The 19,587-nt window shown below is 37.6% G+C and overlaps 1 protein-coding gene across 4 annotated transcripts in view; it reads left to right on the top strand.

Moving 5' to 3' along the window:
- Positions 1-16,161, top strand: part of golga2 (golgin A2) — a 35,220-nt gene extending 19,059 nt beyond the window's left edge. For all 4 annotated transcript variants that reach the window (XM_039661533.2, XM_039661535.2, XM_039661534.2 and 1 more), the window contains 14 exons: positions 91-180; positions 274-381; positions 1,825-1,912; positions 2,431-2,567; positions 3,324-3,542; positions 4,578-4,691; positions 6,093-6,317; positions 7,837-7,936; positions 8,013-8,101; positions 10,762-10,933; positions 11,864-12,031; positions 13,320-13,426; positions 13,502-13,670; positions 15,343-16,161. In XM_039661533.2, coding sequence (XP_039517467.1) covers positions 91-180; positions 274-381; positions 1,825-1,912; positions 2,431-2,567; positions 3,324-3,542; positions 4,578-4,691; positions 6,093-6,317; positions 7,837-7,936; positions 8,013-8,101; positions 10,762-10,933; positions 11,864-12,031; positions 13,320-13,426; positions 13,502-13,670; positions 15,343-15,605 — 2,049 coding nt within the window. In that variant the 3' untranslated portion in view covers positions 15,606-16,161. The remainder of the gene's footprint in view (positions 1-90; positions 181-273; positions 382-1,824; positions 1,913-2,430; positions 2,568-3,323; positions 3,543-4,577; positions 4,692-6,092; positions 6,318-7,836; positions 7,937-8,012; positions 8,102-10,761; positions 10,934-11,863; positions 12,032-13,319; positions 13,427-13,501; positions 13,671-15,342) is intronic.
- Positions 16,162-19,587: the final 3,426 nt, after the last annotated feature.

Raw genomic sequence — 19,587 nt, forward strand, 5'->3', positions numbered from 1 at the left:
GCATGCTGTTAGTAAATCGGTCCCTTATGCTGTGCATGATGTAGCAACATCTCATGGAGTAACTCCTGTCTGTTGCCATGAATCCTGCAGTTCTCCAGTCAGTCGGGTCCTCCATCAGAACACCAGCAGGTTCAGCTCATCCTGGAAGAAAAGCTCCAGTTAGAGGCTCACGCGGCTCAGGTGTGTGAAGGCCTTGTATTTTGGGAATGGCTTGTGCCAGTATTGTTCCTCAGTCATTCTCAATTCCCTGTGTGTGTGTGTGTGTGTGTGCAGCTGATGGAGTCCGTCGCTCAGCTTCAGGTGGAGAGAGATCAGTACGCTGCACAGATTCAGGAGGAGGGACGAGTGTGGAAAGACAAAACAGAACAGCTCCTGTCTCAGGTGAACACATATGTTGTGTGTGTATACGTAATAATAGTTTTATTTTACAGTACATTTATAAATGCTTCTTATTACAAATCTGGTGAAATGGCTGCCACACGTTTCGTTCCCAAATGCACGTTATAAGCGACCTGATAAAGTTCACTCTGAAACACACAGTGCATATATTCATTTCATTAAACCGCAGACTTTGCAATGGGTCGTTATTTAGATGTCATTCAGCCCTAACACACACACATTCATACCCTCATAGAGTGTGTTGATTTAGGGATGCAGGGACATGAAAATTTCGCCCGATAACTGATAATTCTTTATATTTGAAAGCCGGTAACCGTTATATTGGTCGATAAATCTAAATTTATATAATTTACACTTATAATAGATAAATAATATAAATAATACACTTGTTTAGGGCTCGGATTTTCTTGCAGTTTAAACGTAAAACGTGTATTTTTGTGCATTTTCCATTACAATAAATGTAAAATCCTATAACTTTTTAAGTTCACTTATTAAAACTTTTCTCGTCAGCAGAAATCTTCCAAGTGTCGTCTTTAAAAAGAGATCAAACTTCAGTCTGTCGCTCTAAAGCATTCAAGTGTTTCCCACATTTTAAGCTGGAAATTAAATTTCCAGGGTATGCTCAAAAAGTGAATAAACGGATGCTAAATGCAGTGTAAATATAATTTAATACCATAAAATCCCGTAAAAATTCAAAATATTTAATAAAAAAACATTATCGAACTAAAATATAGTACATTCATATATTTCACACACACACTTTTTAAAATATAAAGGCTGCTGTTTATTTTCATGTGTGTATAATTTTATTTAACCACAGACTTTGTGATGGGTCGCTATTTAGATGTGTCATTCAGCCCTAACACACACACACACACATTCATACCCTCATGGACTGTGTTGATTTAGGGATGCAGCGACATGAAAATTTCATCCGATAACCAATAAAAGCCGGATTTGATAGCCGGTAACCGATATATTGGCCGATAAATCCAAATTTTTACATAATTCAAGAACCTGAATACATAAAGTTTCAACATTTAAAATCCATATCCCAAACACACAATTATAATGATGTTCTCATAATTTTATGTAACCGATATGACTGACTTGTGCTGCACGTGTTGCTCTTAACTTTTTTTTTAAGTGACTTTAGTCATATTTCAAGCAATTTAAGTCCATCATGTTGAACAGTGCGCATCGGTGTGTCTCAGCTAAAGGAAATAATACATTATTAATCGGCTTTAATACATCAGACAATTTTTTTTATTTGGACGATAACATTAGAAATTAACATGTATCGGCCGATACCGATATGGTGGCCAATATAATTTTGGCCATATATAATAATTATAATTATATATTATTATATATTATATCATATATAACCAATATAATTTTCATGTATTATGTGTGTGTGTGTAGGTGCGTCTGATGTCTGAGGAGAGGGACAACACTGCTGTTCAGATCCAGGAGCTGCAGGAGAAGATCATAGAACTGGAGAACGCTGCAGGTACAAGACACGAGATCCACACTCTTTACGCCCTATTCACATCGAACACAATACTAAATATATTATTAAGAACCGAGAGAACCGAACTCAACCCTAAAGAACATAATTTCCCCCTCAGTTGCTAAAAAACAAAACAAATCCCCAAAACATACACTACATAAATAGCACTTCTAACCTTACTCTCTCTAGATAGAAACATTTTTTTATTTGGCCTTTATTTAACCAGGATAGTCTCTCTGAGATTAAAAATCTCTTTCACGGGGGTGTCCAGGCCAAGAATGGACAGCAGTTACAGTCACAAAATTACAAATCACCAACAAATATAAAATCACAACACTTAAAAACAGTTGCACATCATTGAGTCTTCTTCCAGTGACCGGATAATAGTTTTGAAATTTTCCATAGGCACCAGAGTTTGTCATTTCAATTTCATTTGGAGTCGATTCTTTAAAAAACATTAAAAACATAAGTGAGGCGGATACGTTTTTCATGCGTATAGTCTAACATTGTGTCCACAGCTGTGATGAGCAGAGAGCAGGAGCTGCAGGTCGTGTCACAGGTCACAGGCCCTTCAGAAAGTGAACTGGCCCTTCAGGAAACCATCAGCAGCCTTCAGCGGGAGAGAGACGATCTCAGTCTACAGTACCAGGCACAGGTGACCTGCGTTAAACATGTGACGCATACTTTGTGACTGCACAATTACACTCATATTTGTGGGAAAATACTAGATCATGCAATTCTTATTGCTGTATATTTAGATTAATAGATTTCTTAAACGCATTACACAAAACCCTTTTGACATCGTTCTTCACAATAGCTGTTTCCATGGCTTTTATGCACATTTTGGGGTATCGGGGGGGAGGGGGGGGGAATGCTGAATGGAAATTTAAAAAGTGCATTAAAAACATGTGCTTAAGTGAGGCGATACGTTTTTCATGCGTATAGACTACAATAGAAACACATTTACTGAGAATATCCCTTGATGCACAACAAAAAAATTGCATGACTTTGCCTCAACAAAGATTGTGATATTTTGCTCTCTTGAACACATGGGATGGACGCGCTGCTTTATTTGCAAATATTTTATATGTTTAATTTGGATGAAAACAGCTATTGATGTTCATATACAGTATATCGTTACACCATTCAGTCCTAGAAGACACTCCTTATTTTAGACACTCCTTACATAAACATTTTCCTGATGGTAATAATTGACGCATTGTAGATTAAACTTGGCTTGAGTCGCTATTCTTAAAAAACTAAAAAATATTAATCATTGAGATATAGCTATCAAATCAAAGGCACACGTGAGCAGCTCGTCATCCGATGTTTTGAGAGTATCAGTCACACAAAGTGTGATTTTTATTCTATTTACACATGATTTGCATGTGTTTTCTCGTGTGTCCTGTAGGTGCGGGACAACGAGCAGCTGAGCCGACTGGTGCAGGAACAGGAGGTGAGGCTGGAAGAACTGGAGAGACAGGCCGAACGGGCCGCCGAAGACGCTCAAGACCGACTCCGTATTCTAGAGGACGTCCAGAGCGATAAAGCCACCATCAGCAGAGCCCTGGCTCAGAACCGGGACCTCAAAGACCAGCTGGCCGAGTTTCAGAACGGGTTTGTCAAGCTGGTGAGTAGGAACGGGTGATTCTTCGATGAATCGTTCTTTAAAATGTGGTCGATTCAAAATTGATTCTCAAAGGCCACGAATCGATTTCTTTCCATATTTATTTATCAATCACCAAAAAAACAGTATTAGTTTTCCTACACTGCACAGGCTTGTTCAGCTAATGCTGGGCTAAATGAGCTAAATATTTTAATGCACCCAAGTTTACCCATGTAAAATGATGTTCACTGTTCTTTTTTATAAATATAGGATTTGTATTAAATCTATATTCATTGAGTCGAATCGGGAATCGAAAATCGAATCGAGAATCTAAATCTAATCAAATCTGAATCGATACCCAGCCCTAATGGGTTATATGTGCAATAATGATATCAATGACGATTTAGTACCGGTCATCACTGTTTTTGGCTTCAAGTTAGGGCTGCTCGATTATGGAAAAAAATCATAATCACGATTATTTTGGTCAGTATTGAAATCACAATTATGTAACATGATTATTTCACCTGACTTTGGGAACATGTTGAATTTATTAAAAAGACACCTTTCAACAATTCTTAAAAAAGCTCTTCAGAAACACAAACATTGATCTAAAGTAAAACAGGCATCATCAAATAGGCTCCTATAATATACCAATTACATAAAAAAATTAAAAAAAAGAAAACGATACAAATCCAAACACTAGTCCAGCTAGAAATGGAAAAATCTCTAATAATACGTTTCTTCTGTAAAAGTGCAGATGTTTAAATAGCGCAACTGTACTGAAAAACAACACACAATTCAAATCTGAAATGATTTGTCTGAAAACGAACAATAATACTGATAAGAATAACAATACAAACCGCACTAAGGATTTAGCTTCTGTGTTCATGAATATTAATTACATGCGTATTAATCTGCTTACTCATAAACGCTGAATAATTCCTAATGAACTGAAATAATATTGTTTACATGTAGCACGTTAATTCAGCATGGCCCATCCCTACTCTAGTGAAAGAGGGACGTATGCGAATGTGACCTCTGACCTTTCTCCCCCTTCAGACCAACGAGAACATGGAGCTGACGAGCGCTCTGCAGTCCGAGCACCACATCAAGAAGGAGATCGCTCGTAAGATGGGTCAGCTACAGGAAGATCTGCACAATGCCAAAGAACAGGTGTGTGTCCTCTTATAGGCAGGGCTAATCATTAAATGCATCCTCTGTAAAATTAAAATAAACAGGCTTGCATGATGTTAGACTTAGTTATACGGGTCCTTCTACAATAACTGCACATGTAACCAACTTTGAACAATTGACGCGTCATCAAAGAGCCGTACGGATTACATTATTCCTACCTCTTGTAACTTTAAATATGAATAGATACCCAGAGCAAAAGATTTTTTGTATCGGTTGCTTTTACATAATTTAACCCTAAACGTTTCCTTGACGGTCATAATTGTAACATTGAAGATAAAACATGGCTTGAGTCACTATTAGGGCTGCGCGATTAATGGAAAATGAACTGCACATGATTAGGCAAAGGCTGCAAATTATTTGATTTATTAATTTTAATTTTAAAGGGGTCATGAACTGGCTTTTTAAATGTTATTATATTGTCAACTTATGATGTTCGCTTGGTTTTTGCATTCAAAAACATCAAAATGAATAAGTAATAGGCTATTTTGTACCCAAGTTATGAGCCTTCCTGAAAAACGGTCGGTTTTTATGGGCATGTCGCACTGAAGACTTGGAAATAAACGCCCACTGCTGTGAGTGGATAACAGTTTTGCATATTATAATGAGTTTAACTCACCCGTCGGTGTACGTGGGTGAAAACGTCCAATGTTATAAAATGGCAACCGGATTCGCCCATACATGTTCGACCAAGAGTCCGTGTGTTGCACAATTCCTGTCAGATCCAATATAGACGGCACAGCGCCGTTCTTTACTCTTAATCGTCTGCAAATCCAGTCTTCTTTATAAAACAATCCTCAGTGAAATGAAGCGAACAGACGACGATGTTTTATCCTCATCAGCTGGAACGTCATTAAAAATAAATTTTATCCATGAAGTCCTATTGGAATCCACAGGAAGCTTATGCAGCGACTGTCTTCTTCCACAAACAGGCGCTGCACAATATTCTGTATTGCTCGGTAGAACGATCCGGTTTGTCATCACGAGGTAGGCATGTATATTAGGCTAATTAGCTATGCGTGTAATGCGCGACTCAGTGGGCGGGGCTAAACCGGCCGTGTTGAAGCAGGCGTTGATCATCTTCTGCGGGGGTGGGGTTTTAACCCCTTCGACGTCATAGTTCCCCACTTTTAAAAACGAGTCGTTTGCTGAGCCTGGTGTCAATAAAAGCTTTTATTGGACTAACAAGGACGTTTTCAGTTCTGAAACTTACAGGATATTCTTATAATATGATAACCTCTTGGATGTCAAAAGCTCTAGGAAAATTTGATTTCTCAGTTCATCACCCCTTTAATGCGCCAGATGGCGCATATTTCATGGTTAAAGGGATGCTTATTTAGTGATTTTGCCCCCTGTAACCTGATTATTGATCCATGGCCTCAGCTGCTGGAGAAGTCGAGCGAGCTGGCGTCGGTGCAGGAGCAGAGGGATCAGTACCTCAACCATCTTCAGCAGTACACCAGCGGATACCAGGCGCTGGTGGCGGAGCGAGAGCATCTGCACAAGCAGTTCCTGCAGCAGGCGCAGCTGATGGACCGGCTGCAGCACGACGAGGTGCAGGGCAAAGTTCAGCTGGAGCAGAGTCACGTGCAGCTGCAGGAGGCACAGGTGAACACAAGCCTTCTCTTCAACCATCACCGTAGGAGCGTCCCATGTGACGATACCACACACATCACGATATGATATCACTGCCATCAGGGTTTGAAATGAACCTTTTCACTCACTCACAAGTTACCAGACATTCAGAAATTCTACTAGCCAAAAGGACCAGATTAAGTACGTCACAGCATAGATGTAAGCAATAAGGAACGTTGTTAGGCTCGACGTGAAGCGGGGTAACCCCTTCAGCCGTCACTTATTCACGATACAGCACTTGCCTCGAGTACCTTATTGCTTTTATAAAATGTTTACCACACAACAAATATATTAAAGTAAAAAAAAAATGTATTAGTGCAACGTTCATGAAGTAAAATCACTAAAAGCCTTCCTTCCGCTAGAAAAAAATAGTCCCTGACCGTGAACAGCAACAACGCTCCAATGTGTAATATGCATGAAAGCACAAATAATACAAAACATAGGTTTTCAGTGTTAATAGAACCGTTGTATAAACCACAGCTATTGACCAATCAGAAACAAGGATTGATAAATATATATATTCTAAAATTTGGATTTCTAACATTTTCTTATTCAAGCACAATCCTGTCATCCAACATCTCCTCAAGAACATTAAAAAAGTAGGATGTTGGTAAATAATGCCTTTTCTGTTCACCAAATGCTTTTTAATCTTCGCTATTGCCGTTTAGGGATGTCAATTTTCACAAATTCCCATGATCGATCGTCGTTTACGATCGATTAATCATTAGCATTAATGGCAAACAGCATTATAGGGTCAATGCTGCTCAAAAAGCTATGTTCCTCACCAAATTAATAAGAATGGTTTTTAATCTAAATAAAGGGTTAGTAGGGTTGTAACATGTTTTGATGTGATTGATAAATTAAATTAATTATTTGATATAGAAATATAATGACAAATGCAATGTGTCACCAACGCCTGCTTGTCAGAATGTGTGTCTGTTGTGGACGCGCTGGAAACGGCAACTAAACCCAATGAATTCCCAACCATTTAATAAAAGTGATCTCATGTTATGTAACATGACAGTCCCAAATTAACCATCTTTACTATTAGTCGTGCTTGAACGGCGCGCGCTGAATGAATAACCGCTGAGCACTTTGTTAGCGTTTATTTAACTCAAAGAAACGCATCCAATTTGATATTAATCAGATATATACAAAATAAACATAATATTACAAAATTATATCTGCACAAAATGACAAAATGTGACTTGTTCATCGTGTCGGTGTTTTTTTCGCTGACTTTAGCAACATAGTGACGAAACGCATTTGTCCGTTCAGGGCCACCGTAGAAACATGTCTGCGCATTTCAATATTAGTGTGTGTGTGTGTGTGTACTCATTCTAAGGTAATAAAAACATAACGCTTAATTAAGTAAGGTCTTTAAACACCACTGAAAATATAGTTGTGTTTATGATATTGCATTTCTGTCAACCGAATATTACACAATGCACCTTTAAATGCTCGCTGATGATAATAATCTGTCTCCCTGCAGGAGAAACTGAAACAGTTGGCCAGAGACAACGAGGAGCTGAAGACTGAAGTGCAGGAGCTCCTGAACGGCTCTCTCATGAACACGTCACACAGAGACGAGGGTGAGTCCCAGCTTTCACTGAAACATCTGCTCTGCCACAGCGGCTTTACTGACGACGACCCGACTGATGTTTGCAGGTGACGGGTTGGAGAGTAACTCGCTCCCAGAGAGCTTCCAGAAATCACAGATCGTCATTCCAGAAGATTTTGAGAGCAGAGAAGACATGGTGAGTTTATTAAAACATGCAATTGAATAGACTTCTGTGACGTTGGATATGAAGATTTACTCTCAAAATGGACTATATTAATTTTATTTTATTTTTTAGTTCCTTGTTCCTTTCTTGGTATCTTTTTTGTGAAAAAAATCATTTGATTTCACCTTTTGAAAGGACTTTTCTCATCTGTTGATGATCAAAGCGGGAGATAATTATTAGGGATGTCCCGATCCGATCCACGGGATCGGTATCGCGCCGATACCGGCCCAGAACGCTAGATCGGAGATCGGAGGGGAGAAAAAAATATGAGCGATATCCAGTTTAGCGGCGCAGCCTGTCACGTGATGATTGTTGTGTTTACGCACACACGCGCAGCACTATCGCTTAGCGCACGGATTCTAATGTAATCGGATGATTCCACCAACAAAAGCTGCATTTCAGTCTTTTCAGAAATTCATTGGCTATCAGAAAATAGCGTCATTTCATTCTCTATTGCAACTGGATAGATAAACTGTCACTCAAAGAGAGGTAGGTACCGATCTTCACCAGGCACGCTCGTTGGCTGTTGGAGTTTAGAAGACACCCCTAACACTCGCCGATTGGCTAAAATGACCTGTCAATCAATAGTTCATGGGTCAGCGGCCATTTTGACATTCTTTTTTCTCCAATGTTTACGTTTCAACTGAAGTTAGACGGATCAATAGTGTATTATATGCTACGTTCACATCACACCGGACGCGAATCGCGCGTCAAATTCGCGCCTGACGCGTCTAGTTTGACGCTTGACCACTAGTGTTAATTCGCGTGTCAGAATCAAAATCCGTTGGCGGTCATTGATTGTTTTTATGTCGACCGAGCATTCATCAAGAGAGTTACCGCTCTGTATTTACTCTGGAGAGCAGAACAGCGGCGTGGGGGTCATCGTCGCCGTATATTTGTGTCCACCGGACCCTTCGGAGCCGAACCGTTTGGCGAGTTTCACCATTTGCTCGCTCCAGGAGCTGCGCTGGATGACGGCCGCTGTCAGCGGTACTTCCGCCTGTCACGCGCCCAGTTTGATGACATGTTGTCCCGCATCTGAGCGAGGATCACCCTCGCCCGGCCCCTCATCCATCTAATCTAGCTGTCATTTATTTTTGTTTTGATAATAAATAGAGCCAGCCTTCAAAAGTTATTAACCTGTCCTGTGATTTTTTTCTCTCTCTCACGTCCAGACATGAATTTATGCACATATGTTGATTGTCTTTACAACATAATACTATTTCTAGATATGGAATGAATAACATTCAATACAAAATGAATATGTCTCCATATAGAGATAATGTTTTAAGTGATGAAACATTTGCTTTGTTGTGCATAATCCCACCATGCATTTAGTCATATTAACAAAATAATTTATTGAAGCATCCAGACACTTCACCACGTGAGCAAGCAGCTAGGCTCCTGATTGGTTAACGCGGCGCGAATTCACGCCAAAGTTCAGATTTTTCAACTCGGGCGGCAGACGCGAATTCGCGTCAAACGCGTGAATGCACAACGCTCAATTCGCGTCATTCGCGCCAACTTGACGCGCGAATGAGGCGTATTCGCGTCTTCCGCGCCCCGCTCCACGCCTCATTCGCGCCGCAGGAATTTTTCACGCGCGTAAAGCGTCTTTGCATTGACTTAACATTGAAATCATTCGCGCCTGACGCCCTATTCGCGCCCGGTGTGAACGTAGCATTAGTGCGTCGAAGTTGTGATAGCGCTGTCGGCTAACGCGAAATGCTACTATTTACATTCCATGGATGTTTATTCATACAATTGTTTTGGACTAAAAACTTCTTCAAATTGGATTGTATGGACGCTTTACAGTGAAACCAAACCATTTTTGTTGGAATGTGGACTAACAGATGGCTAATTGGTGAGTTTCTTCCAGTTTGTGTTGGTTTGTTTTGGCTGTTGGTGGTCTGACAAAGAGACAGATTGTGCCCGCTGTGTTGATTGTATCTTAAAATGGTTTACGTCGTTCGAATCACGAGTTTCTCAGCTTTCCAAAGATATGTATTATGTTTACTTTTGTGTTTGTTTTGTTTTGTCTTTCACAAAGTTAAACCTATAAACCACCCTGTGGGCCGTATACGGCACGTCGGACCACGAAAAAAAAAATATCGGACTAATATCGGTATCGGCAAAAGCCAAAGGTGCGGCATCGGTATCGGTATCGGAAGTGAAAAAGTGGTATCGGGACATCCCTAATAATTATATATTATATTTTGTTATATCAAATTATAGAAGTTTGAGCATTTTAAAGTGCAGAATTTAAGACTTAAATATAAATTTAATATTATAAGCTGAAATTAAAATGAGCTTTGTGACTTGTAGTTACAATAAAAGTATTATTATAATTAATTTTTTTTAATTTTATAATTTCCAGCAGTAATATATTTCAGCTTTATTTTATAATAAGTGTTAAAATATTTAATTTTTATTTATTTATTTAATTTGTATAAAATTTAATTATATTTTATTGTTTTAAAATGTATATTAATAAATGATAATATTATTAGGCATTTTAAAATATTTTTTAAAAAAGCTTTCTTTCATGATCCAATCCCGTCCAGAGTCAAAAACCCAACATGTTTTCCTCATTAAATATTAATTTCCTCTCCATTTCCCTCTGATTGTTTCAGGTGGAGTTTATTCATTCTGCCCTGTCCCGTCTGGAGGATGAGCGGGATGAGATGAGCCGTCGGTTCGAGGAGGAGAGGAGGCTTCATCACGCCGCCCGGCAACAGATGACAGCCATGAGCCACGAGCATCTTCATCATCATCATCATCAACAGAGCACATGTGCAGAGACGGGTACGGCAAACATTCACTGCACTGAAATACAGTGAAAAATAATTCTAATTTCAAGTGTGCGTCAGGCAGCCTTATCGGTGGCCTATGAGATGTGGTGATGATGATGTTAGTCATTTGTTGCATTTTAATATTTTTGTTTGGCTTTAATAGATTCGGTGCTGCTCTGTTGTTAATTTGAAACATTACAGAAACAGAGAACACAATTTCTGCACTGCTTTTCCATTGTTCCCTATGTAAACATGCGCTAGACGGACATCTTTGACCGATACACTCGCATCCCGCACTAGAAAACTGCATGTTTAGAAAGTCGTGTAAAGTTAAAAAGTTCAACTTTGGGTTTTTCCTATTTTTAAATGCAAAAAGTATTCGACTCATTGAATTTTTTTATTCACAATTTGTTAGTGCAATTTACGAAATTATATTTGATTTATAAACATTACTTTAAACATAATGCACTTTTTTTTAAACGACAATCATGTTGTCATTGCTTTTAATGAACAATTGAATGCGGTACATTGATATTTTATGTGTAAAACAAATATAGAATATTTATAATAACGGCCTCAGGAGACGAGCCAAAATCTGTTTTCCACATTACTGAAATTATGCCTTTTAAATTTGAATATCATTTGAATATTAGTAGTAATGAGTAAAAATGTGAAATATTATTAAAATTTTGAATAAGTGTTTTCTATGTGTAAGTGTAATTTATTCCTGAATTTATCATCAGTCTTCAGTGTCACATGATCCTTCAGAAATCACTCTAATATGAGGATCTGATGCTTAGGAAACATTTATGATTATTATCAATGTTGAAAACAAGTGTGCTGCTTATTTTTATATAATTGTACTATTTAACGACTTCACTATTTACTACTGCTTTTGCCCTGTCTTTGCTGCACTGCTAAATGTGTGTGTGTGTGTGTGTAGGAGGCTCTGACGGGGTTCCAGTGGAGGTGCACGAGGCTCTGCGTGTGGCCATGGACAAACTCCAGGAGCGTTTCACCAAACTCATGCAGGAGAAGGTGGACCTGAGGGAGCGATTGGAGGAGCTGGAGCATCGCTGCATTCAGCTGTCAGGAGAAACGGACACCATCGGTGAGACACACACACTGTCAGCAGATCTGTATCATGTCTCAAAATGCATAAAGTGCAGAATAGGGATGCGCGGTATACCGGTATTGCAAAAATACCGGTATATAATAAATTTCAAACGGTACAATATCATAATTTTGTTAAATTCGGTATTTGATGAGCTGCTGTTCCGAAGTTCTCCACTAGGCGGCAGTGCGCTACCGAAACTGACGCGAGTCACGCGAAACCGGCAAACGAAGGAACACGGTGGAAATGAAGCTCATTCGGATTTCTACACGCCCGAACAAATATATTAATTTAATTTGAATTAATAAAGCATAAAAGTGATAGTAAAATGAATGGCATTACTGCCGCTGTGGCGACCCATAGAGAGAGAGAGGGTAGTAATATAAATATTAATAATATTAGCCTACAATTAAGCTACGTTTGTCAACATTCACTAAGGAACCTGGCCTAACAATATAGCATTGATTAATCTAGATCAATCAGTAATAAAATGACCTAAAAATGTAATATCCTAATAAATGTTTAGCATCATAACATTACTTTTTGCAATGCATTATATGCATAATATGAACCCAAACACAAACAGTTACCAAACCAAGATGAATAAATGCAATAAATGTTGATAATTCTCTGTTGATGCATGACAGCTAATGGTTTACGTCATTTCATTATTCTATTATGTTAATCTATTATTATAGATATTAAATTATTTTAATTGTATAATATCAGTGTTTTTTTCCCCAAATCAAAATTTTACCTACACATAATTTGTTTATTTTTAAAATTTTGATATGTTTTTTTTTTTTGGATACTTTTCTTTGCACATATGGTAGTTGAGAGTTTCAAGCAGTGTTTAATAAAATTGTTTCAATTCACTTAAATTTAGATTTTTTTTACCGACTGTGGTATCGATTTAGTATCGATACCGAGGTATTAGGTTCTGGTATCGTATCGAAGCCAAAATTGTGGTATCGAGCCATCCCTAGTGCAGAATGAAAAATGCATCATTTAATGCATATAAAATGATATTTAATACTTATAAAAGTTGAATGCTTGATTAATTTTATGTGCTTTTGTCATTTTATTATTTTACATTGCTATTTGGGTTTCATATCTTTTTATCATAATACAATAAAGCTTCAGCAATTATCGTGACGTGAAAATTTGATTTCTTCGAGTGCATGTTTGAAGAACCGCTTATATCAGCTTATTTGTGATATCTGTTTATGAGTTTATCAGCATTAGAGGAATTTCCTCTTTACAAGTGTGTTTTCTGTACGTGTAGGTGAATACATCGCGCTGTATCAGAACCAGAGAGCCATCATGAAACAAAGACACTTTGAAAAGGAGCAATACATCAACATGCTGGCCAAAGACAAGGAGGAGATGAAGGTACGAGGAGCGTCTCTGTGATGATGGTGTGACGTCTGCGGCGTGATGTTTGACGTGTGTGTGTGTGTTGTTCAGGTGAAGTTAGCCGAGCTGCAGGACCTGGTGATGCGTTTGGTGGGGGAGCGTAACGAGTGGTACAGCAGATACATGAGCGCCGTCAGTAACCCGGACCTCCTGCCGTCTGGAGGAGACCAGCCTCGACCTGATGACCAAAACATGGACAGCAACAGTGTGGACAGTCCAGGTAACAGTCACACACAACCTTCCCGTCTCTCTCTGAGTGACTTAAACTGCAGTTCATCGACTGGCCACTAGAGGCCGGCTGCAGAAGAGAGACTTTACAGCAGAGTAAAACATGTTTACAGTCCGGTGCAAAAGTTGTTTTTGGTCTATATTGCTAATTTTGCCCTTCATGACGACTGTGAGGGGGGTGAATACTTTTATAACTCATCCGTTTAGATTATATTAAGCCTTAAAGTTGTGCATAATTAAGGGCGTGGCCATTTAAATGACAGGTTTGTCTGCTGTGTGTTAGCATCACTTCAGTTTATCTCGCCTTTTTGCCCATTTTCATTTATCCGGGAGTGGCACGCATCCAAGATGGCGACGGCCCACTTTGGGCTTTAAAAATGCTCTTCAGAAACACCACGGTTGACTTCACGGTCACTACGTCCATATTTTTGAACAGTCTATGGTACAAACATGAGCATCAGGATGTGTGGTTCGGTTCGTTTGGATGATTTGATTCGTTATTGAAACTTTATTATCAAAACTGAATTGAGCTAGATGACGACGCTGCTTTATACAGGGTTTGTACAAGGTACTTGAATTTGACTATATGAAATTTAACTCCTAAAAAAAAAACTTAAACACACCCATATTTATTGAATGGGAACTTGAAAAGTGCTTGTATTATTGAAAGACAATGTATGTTAAATAGTGTTTAATTTAATTAATAAAACAATCTTTCCACACAAAATTACAGAAATAGAGCCATTTCTCATGGCTATGAGCGTGATATTGCTCATAAATATCCAAGTATATGATACAGCTTTCATTATTCAGATCAATCCTATATTCATGGGAGAAAAAAATGTGTTTGAATTAGGAAAGCGATATCTTTGTCAATGATTAAAGTAGAGCCCGACCAATAAAGGATTTTGAAGGCCGATACCGATACAAATATTTTTGGGTTTTAAAATCCGATATATCGGCCGATATTTTATTTTATTTTATTTTATTTATTTATTTTTTTAAACTGGACATGATAGTCACAAATGTTGTCATGCTTATTTGAGTTTAGAGAACTGATGGGGATGATCTTTTAATTGTTATGCAAGCAATGACCAACTCAACGAGTGTTGCCAACAGGAACGGTGTAGTGGACAAACTATACAACTCCAACACTCATGACATGGTTCAAGCGTGTTTCGTCCGTTTTTATTTTATTTTTGAAATATTCATTTATCGGCCATTATAACTGCCGATACCGATAGTTTGGAAAATGCCTAATATCGGCCGATAATATCGGTCTGGCTCTAGATTAAAGTTACCCTGCACTTTATTTGTACCATTTTGTTTTATTATTAAAACAAACAAATCATTATTACCATTTATTATTTTTCTTTCTTTTTTAGTTTTTGAGAGATTTTGTTTTATAAGTGAGATCGCTGATTGTAAACCAAAAAAGTAGTGCTTAAAGTCCTTAAAAAGCCTTTAATTTAGTTTGGCAGTCTCCGTACGAACCCTGTTTATAGCAGATTCCTCATTCTCTCCACTTCCATAGAACTACTTTGTTTAATAATTGATAATTTTATAAAATAATAATTTTTTTTCTACATCAACAGTGTTATTGAACTGAATCGAATCACTCAGTTTTCCAGATTAGTTGACGTTATTTATGTTTAATCCCGCAGCGGTTCTGGACATGAGCACAGCGGTGGACGTGTCCTCACCGGTCCAGTCCAGCACAGACCCCGAGAGCTCAGAGAGACCCGGATCCGCGGCGGACCCGTCGCTGAGACCCCGAGAGGACGGGACGGCCCGGCAGATCATGCAGCTCCTGCAGGAGATCCAGAATCCTCAGGCCCGGCCGGCTCCATTCCTCGGGGAGAACCCCTGCATCCCGTTCTTCTACCGGCCCGACGAACGCGACGAGGTCAAGATTCTGGTGGTCTGAAAGCCGAATCTGCGTTCCTGCTCCGCTTCGGGATGTGGACTCCTAGTTTCTCTGTTTCCAGAGAGATCTTGATTCTGAAAGTCTCCATTTTGGTTTGTGTGAATACGAATATCAGTTCTCGCTGCTCGACCTGTGCGATTAGTTCACTTTATCAAACATAGGTGGTGCAATAGACCGTTTCCTGGCCAATCAGTGAAGATTCATATCAAGATTGTGAACTCGTTACATGACACTATTATATGATATGATTAGAGCAAGTGTTTTCTGAAAGATTAAGGTTGTGAAGTGTTTGTAAAGCATAGAGCTTCGAGAAGAAAACCGAGTTCAAATTCAGTTAAAAACAGTTTCTCTTTGGCCAATATTGGGATTTGTTGAAAGATGTTATCATATTTTTTTCACCTTGTGTTTTCCCCATCCCACACGTTGGAGGTTGTGTGTGAACTCTATGACGCCGTCGGCCGAGAGTTCAGAGTCGTTCGTTGATGTCGAGTGAATGATTCAAGTTTATGAGAGCTGTACAGAAATGATATTAATAATTCCTCCTAGTTCATCTCTAAACAGTCAGACACTTTCAAGAGCATCATGGGCGGATTCGATAACACTCATGCACACAAAAACACGCTCCTCTCACGGCTACACCTTTGAAGAGTTGCATAAGGCTGTTTTAAATGCGTTCATCTCTTTAGAAGTATATGCATATCACAGTCTGCTTACAGGTATATACAAAAACACCACACGTTATTACGTAGAATTTACATTTACACTCAGGCTTCATAGAAAGTGATGGCATACGGGTGAAACTCTGGTGCAAAAGTTCATTTATTTCCGTAATTCAACTTAAAAGGTGAAACTTATATATTATATAGACTCGTTACATGCAAAGTGAGATATTTCAAGGCAAGCCTTTATTTGTTATTGTGATGATTATGGATTACAGATATGAAAGATAATTTTAAAACGAAAGTGAATATTTTCCATAAGATGTAATCCATAGTCATCACAATTATAACAAATAAAGGCTTGAAATATTTCACTTTGCATGTAATGAGTCTATATAATATATTAAGTTGAATTACTGAAATAAATGAACTTTTGCACCTGTATGTGTGTTGTAACTGGAAAAGTGTGTTCACATCTGAATGCTGTGTTCGGTCTGAAGTAACGGGGTGTTTGTTTGACCCTTAAAGCACTTTTATTGGCCACATCTGTAAACGTCAAGCTTTATGCGTTTCTATCTGCGAGTATGGATATGTTTTACAGTGATTATTTTGGGGCGTGGGCTTTAATCCGATATTTCCAGATCAAGTTTATTATTTCGCAGAGCTCGTTGATGTGACGGATGTGTAAATAGTGTAACTGTGTATCATACTGTATATTCATGGGAGTGATGAAGAGGATCTTGTGGGGAGAAAGGACGCGCCGTTTGTGTGGTTTCATACGACAGCTGAACTAAAGGAGAATTCTATTTATTTGGGATAATGATGAATTACACACTAATCTGTTTTAATTACGACCGCTGGAACACGTGAAGGAATAACGAGTTGTTTCATGTGGTGATTTTCCTCCTAAATAAACCTGATTGAGCAAAGCAAAACCTGTTCAGTGTCTGAGGTTAATGAAGTCGTGTGATTGTTTATAATGCGGTTTTAATCAACTTTCGACTGAGAAACTACAGTCGAAGCAGAAAAGACAAAAGTACAAGACAACGGCTTTAGTGACGGAAACAACTACAATCCCACGAAGCATTGCAAACAGCACAATCAAATTAAAAACTAAATGTTAGTGTATATAAAAACATTGTAAGTTTATTGCAAAAATATGCTACTGGTCAAAAGTTTTAGATCAGTAAGATTTTTTTATGTTTTTAAATGAAGTCTCTTCTGCTCACCAAGGCTGCTTTATTTGATGAAAAAAAATGACAAACAGTAATATTGTGAAATATTAGGACAATTTAAAATGACTCTTTTCTATTTTAATACATTTTAAAGTGTAATTTGAAGCTGAATTTTGAACATCATTATTGTTGCTGATTACACATCAGTTTTCAGTGTCACATGATCCTTCAGAAATCATTCTAATATGCTGATTTTATGCTCAAAAAACATCAATTATTATTTTCAATGTTGAAAACAGTCGTGCACCATTTTTTTCACCCAAAAAATTCTATGATGAATAGAAAGTTCAAAAGAACGGCATTTATTTAAAATATAATCTTTTCTAACATTATAAATGTCCTTTACTGTAACTTTTGATCAATTTAACTCATCCTTGATGAATAAAAGTATTTTCAAATTTCTTTCCCCCCCAAAAAAATAAATAAATTCTTACTGACCTCAAACTTTTGAAGGGCAGTGATTAATGTTACAAAAGCTTTCCGTTTCAGATCAATTCTGTTCTTTTGAACTTTCTATTCATCAAAGAATCCTGAAATAAAATGTAAAAAACTGTTTTCAACATGGATAATAATCATAAATGTTTCTTGATAATTTCTGTGGGATCATGTGACAATGAAGACTGGAGTAATGATGATAAATTCAGCTTTGATCACAGGAATAAATTACACTTCACGATATATTCGCATAGAAAAACGCTGTTTTAAATTGTAATAATATTTCACAATATTACTGTTTTTTTTTTTTTTTTTTTGTATCAAATAATTGCAGCCTTGGTGAGCAGAAGAGACTTCTTTTAAAAACATAAAAAAAATCTTAACGGTCTAAAACGTTTGACCGGTAGTGTATGTATGTAGCCTATTTAGAGATGTCTTTCGCAGTGATTCGTGGGAGTGGGCGGAGCATATGAGAACTTTAAGCTTGCTTTTTCCGACTCTGATTGGTGGAATGTTTTGCACAGCATCATGGGTAATGTAGTTTTTCACCCTAAATTATAAGCTAAAATAATGCAGGCTGATGGCTTCGCCAGAAGCAAATATAGATTAACGAGCTGGAAAATTAGTCAAGGTTTTGCTTTCTGAAAATATGCCTGTTGTGTAAGGGAAAAAAAGATCATGCTTTAGTAAATCAAAGTCAAAATTATGGTACTAAGTTGCACGATTTATGCCATCATTTTTATGACTCAAATTGTGAGATCTCTTTATCAACTTCATGTCATTATGCCTTTTTTACCTCATAATTATGACTTTTTGTCACTTGACGCTTCATGTCATAATTATGATTAATCAAAGTATTTTTTTTTCTTCTTATGTGGCCAAAATGTACGGAGGCGTATTGCAGTCACTTGAAGGAAAAAAATCTACTCTGTTTTTCTGAATTAATGAGTTAATTTTTCATGAGAAAAAAAAAATTTCTCTGTTTTTCTGAATTAACGAGTTAATTTTTCATGAGAAATTTTTTTTGCTCTGTTTTTCTGAATTAACGAGTTAATTTTTCATGAGAATTTTTTTTTGCTCTGTTTTTCTGAATTAATGAGTTAATTTTTTGTGAGAAAAAAAGTTTTTGCTCTGTTTTTTCTGAATTAACGAGTTAATTCAGAAAAACAGAGAAAAACTTTTTTCTCATGAAAAATTAACTCATTAATTCAGAAAAACAGAGCAAATTTTTTTTCTCATGAAAAATTAACTCATTAATTCAGAAAAACAGAGCAAATTTTTTTTTTCTCATGAAAAATTAACTCGTTAATTCAGAAAAACAGAGTAGATTTTTTTTTCTTCAAGTGAATGCAATACGCCTCTGTAAAAATGGGTGTCCATGGAAATACAAACCGGAAAGAAAAGCTGCATGGCATATTTATAAGCTAGAACAAATTCTCTTTATTTTTAAGAGTTTAGACCGTCTGACGACAAGAAAAACATCACAAAGCAATGTTTTGATACACTTAACTTTAATAATGACAGCCCTGCCAGACAAGCTGGTGTGAGCAGAGGACACGTTACATTCATTCATTCACACAGTACACACTCAATATAGTTACACCTTTCTGTCCAAACACAGAAAGAGGCCCGGGTTTGTTCCTCTATACTCTC

The sequence above is a fragment of the Pimephales promelas genome, chromosome 4, assembly GCF_988280905.1.
Source record: "Pimephales promelas chromosome 4, fPimPro1.hap1.1, whole genome shotgun sequence".
NCBI classification, from domain to species: Eukaryota; Metazoa; Chordata; class Actinopteri; order Cypriniformes; family Leuciscidae; genus Pimephales; species Pimephales promelas.